Genomic DNA, 24825 nt, shown 5'->3' on the forward strand with positions numbered 1-24825 from the left:
AAGATTTTGCCATAAAATTTGTCTGTACTTACTTTTAGCAAACAAAGCTATGCAAAAAAAAAAAAAAAAAAAAGGGAAAAAAAGAGAGAAATGAAAGGAAAAAGGAAACAAAAATGAAAAGCAAGAAAACGAGCATTTCGCTTAGCAGATTCTGAACTTCATTTCAAGAACTCCGTTGCCTCTTCATGCTTTGAGGTAGTCAGATACGACTCGCCGACCAACGTAGAGATCTCCTAAGAGTACAATGTTACACACATATCAAGACAGCATTGAATTAACATTAGATTAGGGTTGTTAACATGATGAAACCGAGTTTTAAACTTTGTTTACCTCTCTGTTCTTCCGCAATGGAGAAGTAGATACATTTAGTAGGAGCAGTACCGACCAATATTCAAACATTGTAGCCAGGCTTCTAGATGTTATGTTTAGTCGACATCTTCATTTCACAGTTATATAATCTTGGCCTTTCAGCCAGTCATCGAATGCAACATTCTGTTTTTTTAGTTCCTGGAAGCCTTCTGGCTTCCATCATACCTTCATTTGCTACTGGTTTTCATCATCTTATAGGAAGTCCAAAACCCTGAAAGGCGGTCGTCTGTTTGCAAGCCCTGGTCACGACTAAGTTAGGGTTTGTGATATATTTTGTGTAAGTTTGTCACGCATGAGCATGGCATAGCCACAAGCACCCCCATATATATCACTTAAATGTTATCATTTCATTTCTTTTATATTCGCATGACATCACTTGCTGGGTCAATCCTTTTTCATGTCAGATTGCATATTCGAATATTCATCCACATTTACTGAATATGCCGTCATAAACATGCACTGAATACTGATTATTCAGTCATTATACATACACTGAATATTCAGTTATAAACATATGCTGAATATTGAGACATAAACACACACTGAATATTCAGTCATAAACAGTACTGAATATTCAAGCATTAACATCTCTGAATATTCAGTAATACACAAAAAAAACATTCAATTATACACACACACTGAATATTATATCATACACATAACACTGTCTAACGATCTGCAATATACCAAGGTTGTGAGAGTCCCTAATCTCTAACATTCTGTAATAATTGTAAAGTTGTACCATTTCTTCATAAGATCATCTGCTGCCTGAACATACTTTGAGAAACAGAATTGACTTCCTCTTGGTGTTTTATGGAGGATAACCAGCCCACAACTTGGAAAGCTTTTCACCTGTATATCACCTGCCTTTCCTTGTCTCTAATATGATGAGCTATGTAAAGTGTTTTCTACTTCCACTGATAACCAACCTCCCTTACATTCTCTCTTAATAGTAACCAATGATCAGTAAGGGTGTTAGAGTAGGTAGAGATATTTAAGAGATATTAGAAGCTGGATGAAAGGATATTACCTGTAGTACATGGCTGTGTCAGTCTGTCTGTCTGTATGTCTGTCTGTGATAACCTATTTTCCTTACACTCTCTCTTAATAATAATCAATGATCGGTAAGGATGTAACAGTAGGGGTAACTATGGCAACTTACAGTGCTCACAATATTCTATGGAAGGGTGACTAACATATATATATATATACTGACTCTTTACATGGTGTACAAGAGAGCTTGCACAAATTTGAAAATGACTAGGCCCTCCTTTGTTTTTGTTTTTTTGAGGGGGAAGGGGGAGTGTGTGGTGGAGAGAAAAATTTTGTATACCGGTAAAATTCTGTCAAATACTGTATCCCACATTAAAAGTGAAACACAAGATCGCTAATGATCACCAATTTTTTACAATTTTTGCACAACTTAGACCACTCTTCCATTCAGGCTTTCTTTGGCACCATCTTGATCATTGTGTTCTGTAGTCATGTTTTACTTTCCAAAGTTTCTACATTACATAAAGTTCACTCTTTTTACTACTACAGTCATATTTATTGAAACTGTTTTTGATTTAGAATGTATGCAAAGGGATGACATCATTTCAGAGTGAAGACAGGCTTTATAAATCCCAGAGGGATTACACAAGATCTGTAAGGGAGATTAATTTGAAATTGCTCCAAATCTCTTTACATATCGTGCGGAAAGTATATTCTTAGTATTCATTATGATGTAATAATTGTTAAGGAAAGAGTGAGGACATCTGTCACCACACACTAACCAATTAAAAAGGTTTTTTTTTTAACAGTGTAAGGTAGGTTGTATGTGTGTGCAGCATAGCTTGTAGTGATGTCGTTGTATGACCGGCTATAGTCTAAATAGTTTCCCCGTCGTCCGGTAGCGCATTCTCCTTAATCTGCATGTACCCTACCCTTGATCCTAGCATGTGACTCCTCTCCTACCAAGATAGATGCTTTATCAAGTATAAACCTTAGCATGATCCTTTATGGTATCCCTGCTGCCATGGTTACTGGCTAACATTACATGCTGATGAAATCCTGAATCTTGGAGGTCACTTCATGGATGTGTTTGTATAACGTTTGATGAATGTGGTATATGCTGCTATGTTCCAGCGGCTATGCAGTGAAGTCGCAAAGTGAGGATTACAGACTGTTTATCTGTAAAAGGGAGGCAAAATCTTCAAAACTGGGTGTGTTACTGCATTTGTCAAGGTATATCGTTAAATCGGTGAAGTAAGTGATACACATCCCTAGAACTGAGGTATCATTGTACATGTGCACTTTTAGATTGCTAGCCAGTATGTAGCAATTCTTTCAACAAAAATATGTTCTTCTGTAAAGCGGTTTGCATTTGTAAGTTGCTAGTTGGCAACTTTCTGAAAGAAGTTCTTTTGGGTTGCTGCTGGAGCACATGGCATGTTTGTTCAGGATCTCGGTTTTTAGAGTTTTAAGAAATTTATGTAAAGAAAAACGGTAGGCAAATATTTAGTAAGGCCGTATCGTTGAGAGGTGATAACAGTCTTTTGAAGAAAAAGGGAAGGGGGTGAAAAAAAAAAGAGAACATTTTTGTGATGAATGAGCATTGCTGAGATGTCAGTTCAAACCCTTCCTTGAAAGTATCAGCTTCCATTGGTTAGGGGAGTTGTTTGCTGCATGACTGTGTTTATAGATAGTGAGCCACTAGCAAGGAGATTTCAAAGCTGCTGCATGCTATACAAAGTAGTTGCTACATGCTGAATAAAGTCCTTGTTTACATGTTGAAATTAGGTATTTACCACATGTCCGCAAAGGATATTTGCTACATGCCTAAATAAAGTAATTACTACATGTGGAAAGTATTTGCCAGATGTCTAACATAATGTATTTGTTATGTGTCCTCTTAGAGCATAGTGATACCTGCCACCCCCCCCCCCCCCACACCTAATAGGAAGAACCACAGCTGGGTAAATTGAGAAGTGGTAGAAGCATAATTTCTCTTACCTTCTAGAAGAAACTTGACCTCTTTGAGTGAAGCACTCTGTGTGGACTTTCAACAATGTTTCAAAAATCGGTTTAGAAACAGAGCTTTTAACACTTGTTTTTAACGTTCACTGTGCATTTCACCATAGAGAACCTGCTGCTACTCCTCTTGACCACCTTAAAACATTTACAAAATCATTTTAGCAAACACGCTCTCCACCTTCTCAATTCCTTTTTGCTGTTTAGGCTGATTGAGTAATTATCGCTGAGCCAAACGATTATGGTACCATTAAGAAAGTATTCACTGAAGTAATTTGTAACGGCTGTAACCCGAAAGTTTCATGCTTGGCTGTTGAAAGTACATTTTGCAAGAGCAATATTAAAAATATATTGCATATATCGGCCACAAATTCGTTGTTCAAGATGTTGAAGAGCAAAAGGCCATATGTTCAGATACAGGAAACATAGTACTGCTTATGTATTGTTAGTTTTATTGGATTAAGTTCAGTCTAAAAAGGGTTACAGGTTTAAAATCACACGTGGCATTACAATTTGTTGAAATTTGTTTTTTGTTGGTTGTAAGCTGGGTTGTTAGTTTTTCAGTCTCTTTTGTTTAATTCAGTTGATGATATCTACTATACACTCAGCCATGCCCTCACTCCTCTTCCACGCACCTGCTGGACTCAATCCACGTCTTAAAGTACAGAAAAACACATTCAGCCCGCCGCGATTGAAATGCATAACCACGATCTTTCTGACCTCTGCACAGTTAACGACTAATGTAAATGAGCGCACACAACAACAGTTTTCTGTTAACAACCGGTGTTCATTTAGGTCACATGCAGTATTACTCCCCCGCGATTGGTTGTCAAGACCGGGCAGTTTTAGATCTGAAGCCAGACGTGACTCGAAACTGACAAAGCTCGATCAGTCGTATTCTAAGCAAATGCACGCTGCCCGACTGTCCATGTGACGACGGCAGTTTTAAATAAAGACATCTTTGCGGTCACAAAGTCTCTACAGATTTTTATTTTCTTGTCCGTGTTTGTCTACACTTAAATCTTACTGATATTAGAAATGTTTTACTCTTTTCAAAATGAGACAAGAAAGACAATGAAAAGAAAGTTGATGAATGTTAACAAAATCGTTATCAAACAATGGATTTTTATTCTCGTTTCATTCTGCAGGTCTTTGGATAAACGTAAACACAAGAAGGCCATCTTTTGACATCTCCATACGGACATCTGTGTAGTAGTAGTACATCCCATTATATCAAGATGCGAGTGGGCGTTGTCACTGTTGCTGTAAACCACTTACCAGCATAAACTTTAATTTTTTGGAGTTATTTTACAAACCACCGTTTTTTCACCCCTTTGGAGAGGAACCACTTATACTCCATGGCTTCCCTTATCCACATATCCCAGCCTTCCTTTTGAACATCAGCTCCAGTTCACCTGTTTCCTCTACAAACGTGGCATCTAAGGAAAAAGTTAGAAGATTGGAGGTCCGGCTGACAAGCCTACCGACCACTCAAACGTTAGAAGAACAGAAACAAGAAAATATCGTGGGGAAAAATATATCATAAAAAAAAGAAAGAAAAAAAAAATCCAGTAGAGTTTTTGGATATCTTTAGTAGAAGAATTTCCATAAATATTGAGTGGTATATGGACGAGTATACTGTATACACTTAAAATGACCTAATCAATCACAGATTGTTGAGAAAGAGTATTGGTTCAAGTTGAATATGTTTGACAGACTATTGCTAGAGTCAAATTTGCCTTAGTGAATAGCTGACCACATCAGTAATCCCTGATATTGTGACTTTGGGTCAAAAATCTATGAACTTTGTAAAAGGTATTTTGGTTAAGTTGCCTGGAGGACAAGAATATTTATGTATAACTGTTTAAGATATTTTTTTTCTTTTTCGTTTTTTCCTTCTACATATCTCTGAACAATCCATTAGTAACATGATCTCTTGTAAATATTTCTAGTACTAAGTATACGTAACCTCTTTTAGTGTCGAGGTACCCTCGTCTAGGCCCCCTCGCCTTTCCCCTTTACCCTTCCATACTAACATGCAAAGAACCACCATTTGACAGTTACCATGGTGATAATATTCCATTAAACATTTTCATATCTTGTGAGTTTTTTGGTAGGTGATGTTTATTTGATAGAAATAATGTTTTAGGATGGTTTTACATAACTTCGTCCACGATAGGTCATTTGTAATTACTGTCACAATTCCTGCTTTGGCTGGTGAGGTTGATAGAGATAGTCTTCACTGATATGGTTCCTTCTGTGTTCATACCACAAAAGACAATTGACGTGTAAGACTGCATGCATCTTCATGGAGACCCTTCACCGCTGCTTTTAATATCTGGTTTTTGTAATTGGTGCTGTTTGTTTACTATTTTGCGTTTTGTTTTTGTACTGGTATCTTACTTATCTTTTATTTAATCCAGAGGATGTATGCCGGAGTACGAATCGATACAAATATGTCCATTAACTTTGTATTGTCTCTTTGAATGATTCAAAAAAAGAAAGAATTTTAAAACAATTTTCTGTAGTGAATGAGGTTGTACTCGGTCAATACTAATCACTTGACCACCAGAAGAAAAAAAGTGGACCAAAGAAATGAATATTAATCAGCTGATTCTCTGTGAAAACTTCTGTCTAAACATTTCACCTAAATCTGGAAGGATCTTAATTTTTTTGGTTGGAGCAGGAACTGTGAGTTTATGGGGGTACAATAATGTACAACATTGCTTTGTCTTTGAGGGTATTCCATGCCTATAATAGGACCACAGAAGTATAAACATTTGGTATAGAAATATTAAGGAATGAACAGCAGGAGATTACTTCATCTCTCAGGCGAAAGGACCACCGGTTGAAATTTTTTTTCTTTATTAAATTATTTGGGTTTCAGATCTGTTGTCAACAGTTTGCAAATAGCATAGAATAAGTTATGATATTTTTGATTGGAGATACTGTTAGTGTCTTTGTAGAGGGGGGGAGGGAAGGATCAGGGGTGGGGGAGTGGGAGGGTTAAGGGGTGGGGGTGAAGAAAGGATGAGGGTTTGGTAGTTAGCTATTAATTCTGTTTTCATCTCAGTAATTTAGGATGATTAATGAAAATTTATAAAAGGTCAAACAACGTGTGGCTTAAAGAGGCATTTTGCATTTGTCCGTCAGCTTTGCCGCAGAAAGTAAAACATGAAGCAATAAATGTAACTTCTAAAAGACACAAAATGCAGAGCTTTATTTGTTTATACTCCAAGATTGCTTTTTGGCAAGTAATTAACAATTTTAGTCAATTCTGACAGATTTGTGACCAAGACACTTTTGCTACATTCAGTCATTTTATCACATGGCTTTGAGTGAATGCTTGTTCAAATACAAAATCTCAATCAAATTTATGGCGATTTGAAATAAATCTTGAAAAATAATTCAAAGTGAAAATGCATCGTCAATGGGATTAATTTATTGCAAGAAATAGTCTTCTGATTTAAATACAAAATGATGTTTCTATTTGTGATTCCCAAACTGTTTTAATCTTGTCGGTATAATGATCTTTCCTATTCCGTGTAAACATATATACATAATCGTACCCTGGAAAAGATTTAATTTGTATTTTTGTTGATTATCTTTCTCTCAGACCATGTGTACAGTGCAAATATGCTTCATGTAGCTGAGATTGTGAACAATTTGATGGAATTTCCACACAATAAAAAAAAAAATTGATTTAGCTAATTTTATTTATCATATTTTTCAGTTTTGGCTTGATGAACTTTCTTTGTTTAGAGTTCATAGCTACTTCTTTGTACACTTATCTATATCTCTTGTAGATGCTGTTTATGTCTTCTTTTTCTTCCAAACTTTTGTGTAATCACCAAATTCTGGAAATAAATTGGCTTGTCACAGGTCAATTAGGGAAATAAAGTAACACTACAAATGTTTTCTTATTATTTCTTCTCTGTAAACTGATAATATAAAAAAAGACTTTTCCTCCGTAAATTTACAAAGACAGTACTTTGTTGTGTTAGTTTTACTTTCACATCAATAGCCCTATGCTTTTGTCAGTAATTAACCTTTGGTCTAAAATAGTAAAGAGTAAAGGGTCCCCTGAACTCCTCTTACTCCCATAAACACCCGCCCTCCCCCCCCCCCCTTCCATTTCCAACTAAACTAAACAAACTTTTCCTCTACCCATCAATTCTTAGATGCTGTCAGGAATGCAGGAACATAAGCAATTTGGAGAAAACTTGTTGCATCATCATAAATGACCAAGCTTGAACGAAAAAAATCGGGAAATTGTTAAGCTTTGGGAACCCTGATTTTGTTTTATAGTCCCTGTTACCATAGGTTACTACTTATTTTTTCACTGGAGAGCATTTGGTCAAATATTTGGTAGCCGTTGAAATTGGTACCCTTTACTAATTGTTTGATGATTCACAATTGATATAATAATAAAACGTTAACCGAAGGTCATTTCTGTTAGATGAATTGTTGACAATTTGCGAGAAGTATTCCTCTCACCAGTTTCAGTACAACCTGTCACAGCATAAGCAAGACAAATTTAGCACAAAGGGGATTTCCCTAATGAGAGTGCGCCTCCATGACTCAATTTGAAGAATAGGCCAGCATACCTATGTAACGACGCATACAGTCTAGTCATAAGCTGAGTAACACAAGTGAGTGAAGGTCTTTCTGCATACAGTTAACATAATTCACGAAACGCCTGTGGAGAGTCACATAGATTACCAACGTTGGTCAACAGAAGACTGTTTCAGTTACTACTTGAAAACTGTTTGGTCAATCGTAAATATACTGAGATCAAAATGACAACAGTTATCCGAGTGAGAAGGAAGCGAACCACAGATGCATTAGAGAATCTCGTTCTACCGTTGAAACGAGCAAAAGTGAACAAACCAACGGGAACTACCGGTAACCAAGCTGCCAATACTCCCCTAAAGAGTCAGGATGACAACAAAGCAGTTTTCACTTTTGCGGGGACCGTGGAGAGGAAGGTTGGTTTTTACAGGCTGATTATATATGATGTGCTGCAGTTACATAGCCTAGGCTAGTTCACTAGCCTAGGGCCTAGGCTATGTTAGTTCATTACCATTGATATGGGAGAATTATTTCAATTCACCGAAGAGTTGACAATCTAGGCTAGATTTGCAACTATGTTACTGTAGTGTAGTGTAAGGCTAGTGCTCCTGCACTTTTATTACTCCTAGTTCTACTCCCATTCCCAATCCCATTGTAGTTTGTACACTGCTACTGTTACAGTGTTAGTAGTGCCCACAGTAAAGTAAGGCACAGTAAAGTAAGTAAAGTGCTAGGCCAGGTCGAAGGTACTAGTAATTACACCTAGTAGAAAGGTATTTTTGTATTGAATATTACTTAAATATATGAATAACATAAAGGCTAACTGCAATTTAAAGCTTGTGATTTCTGCACAACATTCTGGAATATTTCTAAAACAGGTAAATTATCCACGCAAGAAGCTTGCCGTGTAACTGCAATCTATAGTTTGTTATTGGCAACGTATGGTGATTAGGTTTACCAGGTACTGATGACCAAGACTGCTTTTCGAATGTTTCATGTAGTAGGCATTGAGAAACTTATTCGGCTGATTTGAAGCAAAGCTGGTTCAGCGGTTATTATTTTCATAAATCTTAACGACTAACATTAATTGCTGATGATGTACTTACAGATTGAGGTCAATAAGGTCACCATTTACAAAAGTGGAGGAAACTTTTTAAAAATCGTATTGTCAAAGCACATCTCTCATAACCTGGACTGCATTGTGCAACATGTAGTACTTTTGGAATTCCAGAGTTAGCCTAACATTGACTAAGGCCCTGTGCTCTTCTCGCCGTTTCTTTTATAAATAATACTGTGATTATGTTCGGAGTGCATGTGGGCTAGATTACCTTTAAGTTGTAAGCCATTGGTGAGAGATTGTAGCTAGCCTGGCAGGACTGTTATTGTCCATGGCATGAAGGAGTCTGTTCACTGAGTCAATAATAAAGCAAATAATAAGACTAACATTTCTGGTGGGAATGTCTTTGTTTCCAGCTCTTGAAAAATAACTTAATTATTTGTTCCACTGTCCAAATTTCCATAAAATCATCCTTGTAAAGAAGATAAAAGGCATAAAGAAGTCTCTGAAGAAATTATGTTGTAGCTTTGTACAAACTTTCAACTAAGTTTTATATTGTTACTGTACTGCTACTCAATAATGAGCCCATAGATGTTAACAATTGGATAGTCACTGTGTGCAGTACATTTTGTGGAAATGAAGGAGTGGCAATTTAAGATGAATTATGAATATATGAATACATTTTCCAACCAGTGACTTTAGGATGGATAAAATAGACCCCCATTGTAATAGGTAGGGGAGGGGTAGGGAGGTGGGGTGTGAAGCATTGAACCCCACTGTAGCATCTGGATGGAAAATTGCTTCGTGTATACAGTATGTTCTCATTAATTCTTAGAAAGTTTCACTATGTCGTTAAACTTGAAACAGTGACATATTAATAAAAATGTGTATAAAAAATGTCTTTTATTTAGAAAATAGATTTTGCCTACTCTCCTGGTAAGCTTTAGGCCCCCCTAAATTAAGATGGCACTGATAAGTTGTTGAATAAACAATGATAAAATTGTTGACTTGAATATATCTGCTGTAACTGGATCATGGGATTGTACCACCAGATGTGAAGTGTATGCCATAAGGTTACGTGGCTCATAAAATGGCTACTGTAGCTTTCAAGCCTGGTATTTATAACATAACTGCTGTTATTTTAGGATATACCATTTGTTATGTGGGGGGGGTCATTCTAGGGGGCTGCCATTGAATTTTGAAGACAATCTGCAAGCTCACATAATTGGTAAGGCATAATTTGTACTTTCAGATCCATTTGTTGTGGAAGGAAGTTACTGAAAGAAATGCACTGTACAGTATAAGTTGTTTTTTTTTCATCTAATCTAATAAAAATGGCCCCTTGGGAAGGATTTAATTTATTTTTAAAGTTGGATCGAAAGTGCTAGAAACAAGTTAGGTCCTTGATAGGTGTTGAGAGTTTTATACTTCAAGATGTGATGTAATGTACTGTAGCCTTATCCTTGATTTTCTTAAATTTGCCTTGGAGGACTGATCAGCAGCTGTTTATACTAGTGCTTACTGGTTTATATACAAGACAAAAGAAATAGAAGGCATAGAAATAACTATAAAAACAAAGAACTAATTATTAAGATCACCAGAAGCATAAAATGTGGAAAACAGCAGCCATAATTATTACTAGGTACTGTGCAAACTCAACTATATAGACAGTACACTTGAGCATTCTGTAGTGAGTTCAAAAACCTTCCCATATCAACTGATGAATTTTGTCTACTACTGTAGGAATTGTGATTAGTGTTAGAGTTAATTATCTTTGGGAGATCTGGTATGAAGTTCATAAATGTAGAATAATATGAGCTGAGCTTTTTTAGTTTCCAGTTTCCACTGCAATTGGTGGTTGGAACATACATACATCAAATTTAAAAACACATTTAAAACATTGTTTCATAAATGGAACACTTTTCAAATCAACAGACTTTGCTGGAAAATGATCGTCAGTTTAGTGGAGTGCCGATTATGCAATAATTAGTCCTCTCAACTCTCTGGGTAGTCATGTGGTTGTGTAAATTGTTTCTCGTCTTTATAGCCTCGTCATATATATATCCAATCCCTAATCAACAGGAAATAACCAATCCCGTAACATTACAATCATTTTTGTACTATTATCACACAATCAAGACCAAGTATTATTTTTGCCAAAACTGAACGACTTCAAAACCAAAAGAATGGTGTCCCATCAGAAACAATCAGCAAATATTGTCGGGATGCTCTTATCAGCCTGTACAGTAACTGATAAATGTGTGTTATAATTTAGGAAACCGCCAGTGAGAACTTGATCTTCTTTTGCAACTTGGCATTACATATTTAGCCAGCGGCTAAACTTGGGAAATTCTAGGCCTGGCTACTGCAATGCTTGAACTGGATGCAACACAGAAATGGGCTGTATGTGAGATGCTATAAATAACCCAATCGTCAAATCAAATTATTTTAAGTAGGTGAGGTAGACCTACTAAATCCAATTCTTTTACCATTTTTTAAATCAAATAATGAGTTGACTATGTGTAAAGGGTGACAGTGCGATGGGTTGTATCACTCTTGTAGTGCTATTTAAGTATGTCTTTAATACACTAGCTTGTGTTCGTGTTTGTAGCTTGGAATGTTCTGAAAACAGATTAATTTTTAGAGAGTTTTTTTTGTGGACAGCTCACGTAATACATTCTACCAGAGACTTTCATGATCAAAAAGATGCATAAATACATGATATATCAACATCTGTTTGAGTCTTTACAGTGCATTTACGTAGTTCCTGATTCTACTCTATAGATGCTTTCAGAATAGCAGTCCCTTTAAAGGTCATTGGTATTCTGCCAAATTTTTCATTTTCAAAATTTGATAAAAAATTTGGAGTAAAGACTTTCTTGATTGGTTACAATCCCCCAAAGTATTCCTGGAGCTAGATGGGAGGTTGCAAGGGCAAAATGAGACGGATATCTCAGCGAGGAAAAATCAGTCGCGACTCTTAAATCCCAGTCGCACCTCCTGCCTAGGAGTCGACTACCGAAGTACTGAATACGATTCCTGCTCATTTGGGTCGCTACTCCCTACTGTTTAATAAATATCATAGCTTCTTCTTTACTGCATGCATGATAGATTGATAATGTGTCAAAAATCCATGGTTACACCACGTCAACTGGTCTACTAGAGATCAAGTCGATTTTTTTATGCATTTCAAAAAATGACAGTTGGACAAGCGGCTGTCACCTTTATGCATGAGTTAAGATGCTAACTTCAACGTTGTTCAAAACAGTTCGAACAGCAATGACCAGTTGTTTCATTTCTAAATTAATTGTGGGCAATACCAATGACCTACCGCAGAAGAACTTTACCATGCTTTATTTGTAACATCCACAACAAGAACTAGAACTGTGTTTTCTGTCTCTACGGTTTGCTAATCATTTTTCTAAAAAATTTTACATTACAGTTTGCTTCGTGTCCAAATCTACAGCTTCCAACAGAGGCATCCATCAATTTTTCGTATTCCAAATAATTCATCAAATTTTTTTTTCATCAAAAGGATCTTCATGTGGCACCTCCAGCAATATATAATTATTCATGATCAGTCATACAGTAGATTGCCACTGCACTGGCTTACAAAATGACATTTGAAAGATTATAAATATTTAAGAAAATAACAGAATTTGTGGATTCAGTAAGTGTCAGAATTTTTCTGTTTGCTTCTTTTTTCTGTCTGTCTCTCTCTCTCTGTTGATGACTTGATGGATTATTCAGTTTCGTACATGTCAGTCAACAATAGAGTTTGTAGGTCTATAAATCAGTCCCAAAGCAGCAGACAGTGTCTTGGCGTTGTTAGGTTTCAGCATTGTTCAAACTGATTTTAGCACAGGCTGTGAATAAAATGTAAGAGAAGAACAAATTATCAGAAGAGAGACAGATAGAGAATATTCAACTCACTTTCAGTATGTTTATCATATAAGGTTGACTCACTCTTTTATTGATATCTATCTCCACTCAAAATCATGCACTTTTCCATCATTGGTTTGAAATTACTCACATCCAAGAAGCATGTGGTTTGTTCGTTTGGTAAGTGCATAAGAAGGCAAGAGAGTTTGTTAGTATCCATGACTGACCCTGGAGCTATTAGACTCACATTGTGAGGACACAGGTCACCCTCCCTCTCCCCTTCCCTAGCAATGTTCACAGAGCAGCAAGGAATAGTGGTTCCGAGTGAGTTGTGGGTATGTTTACGTCACTCCTCTCTTTATGCGTCACAAAAAACGAAAGTGAATATTCAGTTGCAGATCTCACAAAGAAATAAAAGTACAGCCACTGACCGAAGCAGATGGACTCACAGTACTTTATCATCGTGGACAATATAAACCATGAAGATGGACATTCCTGGAGTACAGTACATTAGAGAACCCAACCACTTTTGATATACAATGAAAGGAAAAAAATACACTTACTTTTGCCTAAAAACTGAAATGCAATCTCTTCTCATACTGTCAGTGGAAATAACATCCTTCAATATTTTTGTATTAAAATTTGTCAAATAACTTGTTCACTTACAAACTGAGATGTTCATTTATTAAGATCAGTAGTACTTACTTGACTGTGAAGATGTGAAGTCTTGATAACAAACAGCTTTATCAATCATTCTCCTTTTTCCATCCAAGACTCTTTTTTGCTCACAATGTTGGCAACTGTTGTTTCCTACATTTTCAGTTAACATTGATGAGTTTGCAATTTAGCAGACATTGTAGCAATGACTTGATTATAAGTTAGAAGATCGCTGAACAGATGGTTGTATGACACGATATCTACCAGTTTGATCAAATCAGGTGGAGCGGTTTTTAGCCAAATCTTTCTCTCTCTCTCTCTCTTGCTTGGTAAAGGATCTTAGCATCTCAAAACTTGGCAGAGTTCCAACAATTCCAATGAGTGATGGTCTGCTATATTGCAGGACAATTTGTTATTGGGAGTTTCCATGTAGAAGTGGAGATTTGTGGAGCTCTTTAGTTTCATATGAAGTCAAGTTTAATCAAGTGAGAAATTAGGTGTCATGTTTCGTCACTGGTCAACAGCTGCTGAGCTTCTGGTTGAAGAAGATCATTGGCAGGCCGGCAGGGTAATTAATAGAGATTCGAAACAGTTGGGTTTTGGAAAATTCCTTATTTTTTTTCTGAAACATAACCTAACCTAAGAGTGCGATCTGTGCAAAGATTAAGAAATGGCTGTTCCAAAGCAGATTTTCCCCAAATTAATGTTAATCTATTCATAGTCAGTAATTAATGATAAATCTACAAATTTCAAACAATTTGCCACCTATCGACACATTTTTGTTGTTGGAATCATTGGAAATTGACAAATTAAGAAGTTTCACCAGGATGGTTAGAATATATTTCTCCTTCATCAGTCAAAAATTAATTTTACATCTGGACTTTCTGTTTGAAATCAGGCAACTCCAGGCCTTTTGGTTTTCATTGCTGTGGCATCTCGAAGTTTGTCACTAGTGAGATCCTTTGGAGACACTTTTTGCTTAGAGCAATCACTTGATTGATTTAATACATGTGGTGGACAGATTTTGAATAGGTTGCTGGATAAACAGTCTATATAAAATGATTCCAACTGAAAAATGAACAAAACACAAATCGTCTCTGAGTGACCGTGAAGGCCAAGGTCAGCAGGAATGGACAGTGAAGTAAACAATTATGATGCTCCTTAATAAAGATATAAAAGGCCACGCTACAAAAAAAAAACAGATTTTTCGGATCAGACGTTTACTCAGATTACAGTTCTTATCTCCATTCTTATGTGAATCTACAAATCTACCTACTGTACAGTAACCTGCTAAACTGGTAAATTTGTAGATAGCAATGTGCCCTTTTCATCCCACAAACTGTACTACACACTACCCACTTTCTCCCACATGAAATCTACTATTGTGAGCACAGCAACCTATGTATGTGTTCTTAACTTCAGTTGGTTTTTCTGTCCTCCATGGTGATTTTCATCTGTCAGACACAGATATGTGTCCATCCAAGCATATCATAGTTGCTAGGTCAGATTAGGTGGAACTGTACAAACACAAACATCTACATTCATTTGTACTACTGTAACTAGCTGCTACTGTAACTAGAGTAGCAGCTCCCTGCACATAGGGAAATGATGAAGCTAAGGAGTATTAAGTCTATCATCTGTTCGATGTCATATCTAACTTCTTTATCATCAGTGATATAAACTATCATTCAAAGAATGTAACCTTTAAAGTTCCCCAGGTTTTCCTAAATTTGACATTCTGACTGATCGTAATGTGATATTCACATCAAAGTTAGTATAATTAGCTAGATCTATTTAAGATATCAATGGATAGATTCTCATTAAAACTGATTGGGACGTTACTTTTTAGCGAGTTATTAATTGCCCATGTTCTTGTTGTCATCTATGCTTTCATTGTGGAATCATTGTAGGTTCATAACCATGACTCTTAGACCCCCCCCCCCTACCCACTGCCCTCCTGCTGCAGTATAGTCCTGAGCAACAGTGAAGATTCATCCGATACTGTATATATTGTTCCCTATATGGATGATCTATTTATTAAGCATGCTCGTTGATTTAATCTAATAATTGTAACAAAGTACCTGGTCAAACTTCAATCATATTCTGGTAATTTCATTGAAAATTCAGATCTATTAAGAAAAAAGTGGGGCGGTTAGTTATAAAAGATTGTGCGATCATGTCATAACTTGACATTTACAAAAACAGCAAGGTCTCGTACTTTTTCCCCGGGAGTCTGCACTTGTTAACCCACTTAAAACATAGAACTAGGATACTCTATCATTAAACTAATGTGCAGATTGACATCAAGGTAAGCATATTCCGCAGATAGTTCATTAAAGTACAACCGTGACACTCAAGCTGATCGGTTGAATGTTAATTCAGCCTTGGAAGAATTTCATCTCAACTTGAAAGAAAATATCAGAAAAGCGTTCAAGATGGTTGATCCTTAATTTCCTCTCTCTCTCTCTCTGCATGGAGCAGGTCTGCCAATTAAATTCCATCTAAGAGACTTTATAAATCATAATTAAAGTTGTATTCTACAGTTTATGTGGGTGTTACTGTGTATAGATATTAAAAAGTGAATGTAGTTACAGTACTTACTAATACACTGTACATGAAAGCAATTTCATTGCATAATTAAATTAAGTTAAAAGAAATCATTCCAGGAATGATAAAATGAAGCAAAAAATTGGCAAAGGTTTGCAAATGACGAAATATGCAATTGCAATTACATTTATTTTGTGGGACGCAAAAAAAGTTTGATATTACAGTACACGTTTGATAAATTAGTTAAATGTTTGTTAAATTGTTAATCTCGTACAGTAAGATTATAGGGAAATCAAAATTAAATGTGAAAATAACCTGACTTGGGATGAGTGATACACATTGAGGTACAACCTAACTAAAAGAGACTGCTATAAAGGTCATGTCATGACCAGTGTGCTTATTGTTTAAAGAGAAACTAATTAACGCAATTGTCATTAATTCATCAAGTTTAAGGAGTCAAACTTTGATTTCAAATAATGAAGAAACTGTACAGGTATATAAAAATTTGATATGTCTGATTTGCTCATTTGTAATGTTCACTGGTTTGATTTGAAATTTGGAATCAAAGAGCTTGAAGATCAGAGATGACAATGAACATAAATATGGGAGAAGCTCCAGATTTCTTGAATTTCAAGAAATCTGGAGCCCTCCTCAATTTGCCCTCCTCATTCTGCTACCCAAAGTGTCTAATAGTGTCTTCTTAGTGAAGTAATTTGTCTGTTTGAACCTAGGTTAGCCTAGGTAGGCAAGGAAGTTGAAGTAAATATAAGAATATACACCTACAGTACATCTAACTGTGAATGTGTGGATGCAGGGCAACGTTTTAATGGTCGTCTCTTCGCCCGGGATGACCAGATTTCTCTTTGGGACGACCAGAACCACCTCAGGAGGTTGTCCGGTGACGATTAGTTGTTTACATCCAATTCAGATTGCTTTTTAACTACTGTTAAGTACCCCAGATAGAATATTAAAATTGGTATCACCTGGCCTCCATCACTTTGGAGACATTGAATAAAATAAAATAATAATTGTGATAGGTCTACTGCACAATCCACCCAAAGGGGAGTCTACTGGCCTCAAAACTGCCTTGTTCTTTTCACCAAACATATATGTACACATCTCTCTCCTACAGTGTACATATTGATCATTCTTTGTTATTTTGCTACTTCTTCTTGGGACGACAAAATTAACTGTTCAGACAACCGAAAAGTAGGACAAAACCCTTAAAATTTTACCCTGGGATGGATGGTCTGACTTGTACTTTTCATTCATTTCTCTTTCATTCCACTGGTTCATGCTCGTAAACGAGATACATTAACGGTTTATTGCTTCAGAGGAATTCTCTTTCTGATTCCTATCTTCAATTTCAAAGAAAGTAATTGCATTGCCATGGTGATAGTACAGTCCTAAAGTTATCTTCTTGATGAGAACAATTTGAGTTGATGCGCTGGTTCCCTTGTGAGTGTGTAAAGAAAGGATTGGTGCTGAAAAATGATGAAGGCGTTTTTTTTTTTCCTTCTTTCATTTGATTCCAACTGAATAAATTTATACACTAAAGTAAACTCATAGGTTTGCCATAGTACAAGAAATTTGCATAGATCTACACTCTCTTGAGGTTAAACAAATTTATAGAGGCTTTTTCGGGAGGACTACAGTTTATCTTAGGACTTTTTATAATTTCAACATAACTAGTTACTTGGCTTCCTCGCTTTCCTGTCTCCTCACTTGATGCTAATTATTCATGTTCTACTTTGCTCAGAGTTGATATAGTAATCTTTAGCACTGTACACCCTTAGTAACTGGCCACTTCCAGTCAACCAGACTCCTCATATTTAACAACCAGAATTGCTTCGATTGACGTGTTGGTTGGACATGGACTTTGCTATCTTTGTGAATTTTCATCTTTGATTCCCACCTGGACATGTGTTGGTGTTTAGTGTTTACTAAAAAACCAGTATGTCCAAACAATAGCCTCCAGAACCTGTCATTGCAGCCCGATGTTTAAATAAATCCTCACAATATTGTTTAATACCTGAACTGGTGGTCTTATGAGTACCTGAACTGGTGGTCTTATGAATACAGGAACTGGTGACCAGTCTTATGAAAACCTTAACTGATGACCTTATGAATACAGTTTGACCATGCTCATGAAGCTACCAAACAGTCATTGAGGGAAAAAATTATTTCTAGAAATTTGATGAAGATAGTGACTTCATTTGGGCACATTTGACAAATGTATGAAGGAACAAAGGAATGAACTTTTTGGCTATGAATAAATATTTTGGGAAAAAGGTTTAACTTGAAACAGAAATGAGTAAACTAGTTACTAGTTACGCCCATGAGAAATGTGGTTATGAAGTGGGTCATATGTAATCAAATGTTAATTATACTTTGAATAGACTGCACTATGCAATTGGTGAGCAACCAATGCCAAGTAAATGAAAAAAATTTGTTAGTTGTTAATGTTCATAAAAAATTGGCTTTTGCAATATTTATGAGTTTCAGAGCCAAGTTTTGCTCCATTAAATTTGAGACTCTTGCATCCTCCACAGAAGTTGTAAAGGTCATCCCTTGAGATATTTTGAGTGATTTTTAGATGATCATCTGCAGTGATGAAGTGGTTACATTCGGTTGGGGACTTCTCTATTCGTCCATAAAAGCATAGATGAAGTCTGATATAAGCCATACAATACATAGCTTAAATTTCACTTTAGTTTTTGTCCAGATCGACGGATGGGAGTAGTTACCGTGTGTTGACTCCTAATGTATACATACAAAGATTATTAATGTTATATATACACTATACAGACTACACTCATAGCCCTATGTTAGTAATTAATGAGGTACATATCTTCAATTTGTATAGATCTGGAAGTACCTTGGCTCATTGCAGATTTTATAACATTGTTCTGTCTCTTACCAATACCATGTAAATTACTTTTTGTAATTCACAGTGTAGTGTGTCTTACTATGTAAAGTGCTTGTTGCAAATTACAGTGTAGTATGTCTTACCATGTAAAATGTTCTTTATTGTTTACCCTGCAGAGTGTCTTACTATGCACAGTGCTCTTTGCAATTTACAACATGTCTTACCCATATAAACTAAACCTCTGACATAACATTTGAAAATAAAACCCAGCTCAATACAACACAACACAATATTGTATTCATTGAGCCTAGAGTTATAATACCTTGCTATGAATATTCATTAGGGATAGCTAATTACTTTCATATTTGAATCATGGCAGATTTGTCATTGGCATATTAATGGGTAAGGTTCCATGTCATACCCCTTATCCCCCCCCCCATGTCATACCTCTCCCATTTATCAGATCAAAGAGCTATAATGATAAATTGAATTGAATAACAGTAGAAACCAAAGTGATATATACTTTAATTAAATTAATTCATATCAAATAACAGGAGGTAGGTCTCCCAAACAACATTAATTAATCAGAACTTTATTTGGGGGGTGGGGGGGGGGGTTAATGTTGTTAAATTTGTTTTACCGATTAATTTTCCAATCTAGTTTTAGTAAAAAAACAAATTTGGCAGTACCTTCCTGTATAAACTAACTAGATTATAAACACAAACTAAGTTGTACTGGTCTAGCAGCTGTGACACCAACAATGTCCCTCTAGTTGGACCCCTCTGTTTATGAAAATGCTCCCGCAACGTAGATTTCATGTCAGATCTGACAAAGCTGTTGAAGCTCTTAAACGTATTGTTTTAAGCCGACTGAAGTTTAACGATGGGATAATCAATCCAGGACTAGACACACTTTAATAATGTGCTCATAAAGAGGCTTTGAAGGCTTCTGTAATCGGCTGTGGAAAGGTTTGTAAACAGTAACTGTCATACCAGAGTCCATTAATTAGTCTACTCTGTAATCAGTTAGGGTCTGGGATTCACTGGCTTATTAATATGTAATACAAACCATGGCTGAAGCCCTTATCTGAAGACTGGAAAATTCTCAGCCCTGGAATGGTGTTAGCTCTGTGTTATGTCATGCCCATTGCATGCATGTGAAAGGGACTTCTCTACAGGATATTTTACAAAGACATGATTCTGTGTACCAGGCAGAAAGACTTTAGACGAGGAAGTCTTGGAAGTAAAGTCAAGGAGGCTTGCATACAGCGAATGCAAGCTATCTTTCTTGCAAACAAGAAAAAGCCAAAATCTTGATAAGAAATGCATGTACTCATACTCATAACTTCATAAGTAAACAAGACATCTCAAAACCTATTCCGATCCTACTTTAGGCACTTGTTCTGAGACAAATCTCACGTAACAAGCAACAAAATGATGCAGTGACTTGATATAGAGCTATAAACAACATTTACATTATGGAGATTTTCTGGTGCATGATATAATCAACAATGCTTTTCGGACGCTGTGATTGTCTTATAGTCTGTTTTACCTATTGTCTGCAGACATTCTTGGATCTACTGAATGTACACAAAGGATAATCAACTGTAGTTGTCTTGTATTTTATAATACAGTGACACCCAAATAGATACGCTAGAGTGGAACCAATCCTTTGAACCTTAACAATATACTTTGCGCATAAATTTGTGGTTTTGTAATGTACAGTTATATCCATGATGTTCATAGTGCTTAGAGGACAGTTCATTCCAAATGTTATTGTAGTACAGTGTGCCCAGATGCTAAAAATGGCATATTTTGAGAAAGTAATTTCATTGCCCATCAGTCGACGTTTTACGTGTACCTTGTCTTATTTTATTAATGTTTTATAAAGATAGCTGGCAACAGCACAGTAACTGCTATCATCATAGCATTATAGAAATTGAGATGAATTGCATAATTTTATGGTTTGTATCATACATTTTGCAAATCCATCTATATTCATTGAAAAATAACATTCTGCAAACCGATGAACTACGTTGTTGGACAGCTATAAAGTGAACATTTCTAGCTGTATATCACATCTGAAGGGCACGTCAATAAAAAATATGTAATATAAGTAAATTATTGAGCTTTTGAGGAACATCTATCCAGCTTCAGGGCAACACAGACCACCTTGGAAAAGAATTATGGATTAATACTGTCAAAATATGTCATACTGTATGTCTGTTAACATATCTAGAGGTCAGAAAAAGCTGTAGGGGGAGGATTTTTTTTTTTTTTTTTTGGGGGGGGAGGAAGGGGGACTATCAGGGTGGGTTCCTTCACTTAGGCTCTAGTCACACAGGAATGTCACTCTAATGTAGTCCTACTGTATGTTAGTATCTACATGGAGGCATATATATAAACTTGGCTCCTCGCTTACCTGTCTCCCCACAACTTTAGCACTCTCGGTCTACAGTGCCTGAAATGAAATGGTTACCTTTTAACTTTGTGTGCCCTCTATGTCCCTCCTTACCCTGACCCTCTTTTAAATGCCCTTTTCATTCTACCACCCAAAGTGCATACATCATTTGTTTTTTGTGTGGATTATATTCTACTTAATTTGATCGGAACACCTTTATAGGATCTTTGTTTAGCATTACTGCAAACAGGAATACTATTACTATTCGTGCACAGCCCGCTATTAAAGTATCCTTTTGTTTGTCTAGGGAAAGGTTTTTGAGACTGTTTTGGTAAGCAGTTCCCGATCCCGTTCAAAATCATATGTTTTCAGTACGGGTAGCAGTTCCACAAAGCAAATAGACATGGCAGATCCTGAAATATCAGTCATTAGGGGCTTTTGTCTTCGATCATTCTCATCACAAACCACATTACTGTATGCTATGCTTGAAATGTCCACGTCGGTGAAGGCTGGCGATGAGTAGTGCTCCCTGACGACGGCAAAAATCTGTTAATTGCTGAATAATTAATGTGCAGCGTATTATTATATGCGGTACATGAGGAGGCTGGCAAAGGTTCATCGAATTACTGTAGGAATTTAACGATCAAGGTTGGCCTGTATGGAGGGATTCTAACATACAGACTGCCAGACTGACAGGCTTTTCAAATCCTAATTTGCCATTTTAATTTGATCACCTCGGGGGAAAAACATTCTTGTTTCCTATCATTAAAACAAAACAAAATTGCTGCTGAATTGTTTCATATACTGTAGTCTAGCTGTGGTGTCAGACTTTCTAACTTCTGTATCTGTTCTCTGATAGTAATGGTAACGTCCTGGGTAGGTGTTTTAGACAGCTAGAATACTACCTTCTTTGTAGGTTTTACCCAGACATGTATATTACCCAAAGATGGGTATTACCCAGAGATGTACAGTACTACCATTTGGCTTGTTTGGCTCTTTGGAGAATTTTTTTTCAACAATATAATTTTCCCTATAAAATTTTTGCCTATAAAGGTATGACTATTAGTGTTCAATGGCAAAACTGTCCTGTATTTTGTGATATGCTTTATGTATGTGAAAATCAATAGTGGTAAACTATTTTGTCATTTTTCATTCTATTTTATTTTGTATTCTATTTATGTATTATAGATTTAGCAACAATTCAAGCTCTGATAAGAGATACATATTGTTGGGATATTGCTAAGTACTGCAAGTTGTTCATCCACATTGTTTTCCTGTAAATCTACGGAACTTTATATCCATATGGTTCCTTGCTTACCTGTCTCCTCGCAACATCAGCAATGATTGTCAATGACTGAGTTCTCTAGATCCCTATTTAAAGGGTGTGAAGACTCGCGCACAAAGAAACGTCTCATGCCGGTAATCTGACCTAGTTTTGAATGAGGTGTAACAGAAGTGTCAGACACCACCATCGATCCCAGAAAATACACACTCAGCTTGCTACCGTCGGTAATTAGACACTAGTGTACAGTACAGGCGATACATACAGCTACGGTCAATACCCACAACACAGTCTACATAGCAGCAATGGACATCTCAGGTCTAGATAAAAGATAACAAGGTATCACGTTTCATTACTGTCTGCATTTTGTAGCGACAAGAAGAAAACGTCATTTGCATGCAACGGAAAGTTAATTTTTTTAGAGTAATGCACAAGGTTTGGGGCGAGTCTTCAATGCCTTTAACATCTGTAGCCTAAATTTTTCATCTTGTGGGGATTGTGGAGACGTTGTAGTAATTCTTCATGCATCCATCCTTTATTCATCTTTCCGACGACGATGTTCTCATCTCCCAGTCTCTTTCCTCTATTGTACTTTCTGTCTCTGATGTGTGTCTTGGCATAGGATATTACACTCAATCATTGTGTCACGGTACGGCTTTTGTTAACTCGTTTACTTTCATTTTAGGCCTCCCCAGGTATGATAATTTTCACAGATTCGGATCTGTTGTAAGTGCACAGGCCATGAATTTGAATAGATATGTAGATTTGCAAGGATTTTGGATTGCATGTTCATAAAAATCTGTAGCTTGTTGACCTAGGTAGTAGAGAGTGGCGTGTTGATTTCGTTTGAGTCTCTCATCTCGGGAGGAGAGTTAGAGTTATAGTCTGACACACGGTGACAGACCATGTCCAAGATTTTCTGAGAATTGTCTACAGATGTCACGAAACTGCTCAGGCAACCATACGCAGATATTTGACTTTTTTCGGTTATCGAGGATTTTCATTTTCAAGGGATATGTTTGCATCAGACAATGTGACAACAAATAGTTTTAACTGATTATTTTAGTTGAAAACTCCATTTCATGATCTTAATTGTTATGGTTGTTTGAATGTAAGCTTTAAATTTGAGATAAACTCTTCCTTACTCCAGGAAGAAGCGGATCATATTTTAGGAGGAATTGGTTTGCGATGTCTTCATGACAGATGTCCTCAAAAGCCTTCCTTTCCATTTATTAAGATCGTTTCTTGATTTAATATCCTTCAAGTGTGATATGGTTTGAATTTTTTGCTTACCTGTAGTTGTCAATATCCTCTTAATGCAGAATTTCATCGATGTGCAACTTGTGAAATACATGTTGACTTTGTGTATACCAACCTACCTTAACATGACCTTTGACATCCACATTGTTCCAACTGTCTTGACTGATGGATGCAGTGGCGTTGCCAGACATTTCAATCTTGGGGAGCACAGGGAGGGGGGCACAGTACTTAATTAGGGGGCACAATGTTTATTTATGAATGCCATCCTGGGGTAGGGGTCTAAGGGGAGAAGGTGTTCTTGATTACTTAAGGGTCCTTAGATGCAATCTGGTTCAGCTTGAAGTAACTTTATGTTCAAGACTTTTCAGGCTAAGTCTTTCCAATATTTATGTTTTTAATTGAGGCAGATAAAGGTTTTGACTGGGTACTTTTTTAACACTATATAGCGCATCTGGGTGGGGGGTGGCACCTGGGGGGCACACTTATTTGGGGGAGGGCACGTGCCACCCCTTGGCAACGCCACTGGATGGACATCTTTAATATTGAGTTCTTATGAATAGTGTCATATTTGAATAGAATGTGTAGGGTAGATGTGCTGTTTACAGACATAATAGAATGTGCAGGGTAGTTGTGCTGTTAACAGATATGAAATAATTCATATTCAAACTACAGCTCCTCCACATTAATGTTTCCTAATAAAACTGATGTTGCTTGCTCCGAGAGATGATCAGTTTCCGTTTCTTTGGTGGAGGCTGATATCACGGAAATGGAGTATCGATTAAGTGTCATCTTTTCCTGCTTTCTCCCAGATGGTATTTCGCGCTCGATTTATTCGTAAAAGGGTAAGGGTTATCGACAGTCGGATTGTTACATCAGACCCTATTGAATATTCATTAGAGACAAATAGCTATCGAATGG

General features: G+C 36.5%; 2 protein-coding genes and 1 long non-coding RNA gene across 8 annotated transcripts in view; 2 read left to right on the forward strand and 1 right to left on the reverse strand.

Annotated features, from left to right (window-relative positions):
- LOC139960760 (septin-7-like) overlaps positions 1–7285 on the forward strand; it is a 41410-nt gene extending 34125 nt beyond the window's left edge. For 3 of the 6 annotated variants that reach the window (XM_071959342.1, XM_071959322.1, XM_071959333.1), the window contains 2 exons: positions 568–646; positions 4530–7285. In XM_071959342.1, the coding sequence (XP_071815443.1) occupies positions 568–622 (55 nt within the window). In that variant the 3' untranslated portion in view covers positions 623–646; positions 4530–7285. The remainder of the gene's footprint in view (positions 1–567; positions 647–4529) is intronic. The other 3 variants (XM_071959352.1, XM_071959324.1, XM_071959323.1) reach the window with 2 other exon arrangements.
- A 696-nt stretch (positions 7286–7981) lies between these two features.
- Positions 7982–24825, forward strand: part of LOC139960799 (probable RNA polymerase II nuclear localization protein SLC7A6OS) — a 44528-nt gene continuing 27684 nt past the window's right edge. The window contains exon 1 of the mRNA XM_071959366.1: positions 7982–8369. Within this exon, the coding sequence (XP_071815467.1) occupies positions 8181–8369 (189 nt within the window). The 5' untranslated portion in view covers positions 7982–8180. The remainder of the gene's footprint in view (positions 8370–24825) is intronic.
- On the reverse strand, positions 12727–20550 carry LOC139960808 (uncharacterized). Its single transcript, XR_011790597.1, has 2 exons — positions 19655–20550; positions 12727–12876 (listed from the first exon to the last, which is right to left on the reverse strand). It is a non-coding gene; the product is annotated as an uncharacterized lncRNA (long non-coding RNA).

The sequence above is a fragment of the Apostichopus japonicus genome, chromosome 3 (genome assembly GCF_037975245.1).
Source record: "Apostichopus japonicus isolate 1M-3 chromosome 3, ASM3797524v1, whole genome shotgun sequence".
NCBI lineage: Eukaryota > Metazoa > Echinodermata > Holothuroidea > Aspidochirotida > Stichopodidae > Apostichopus > Apostichopus japonicus.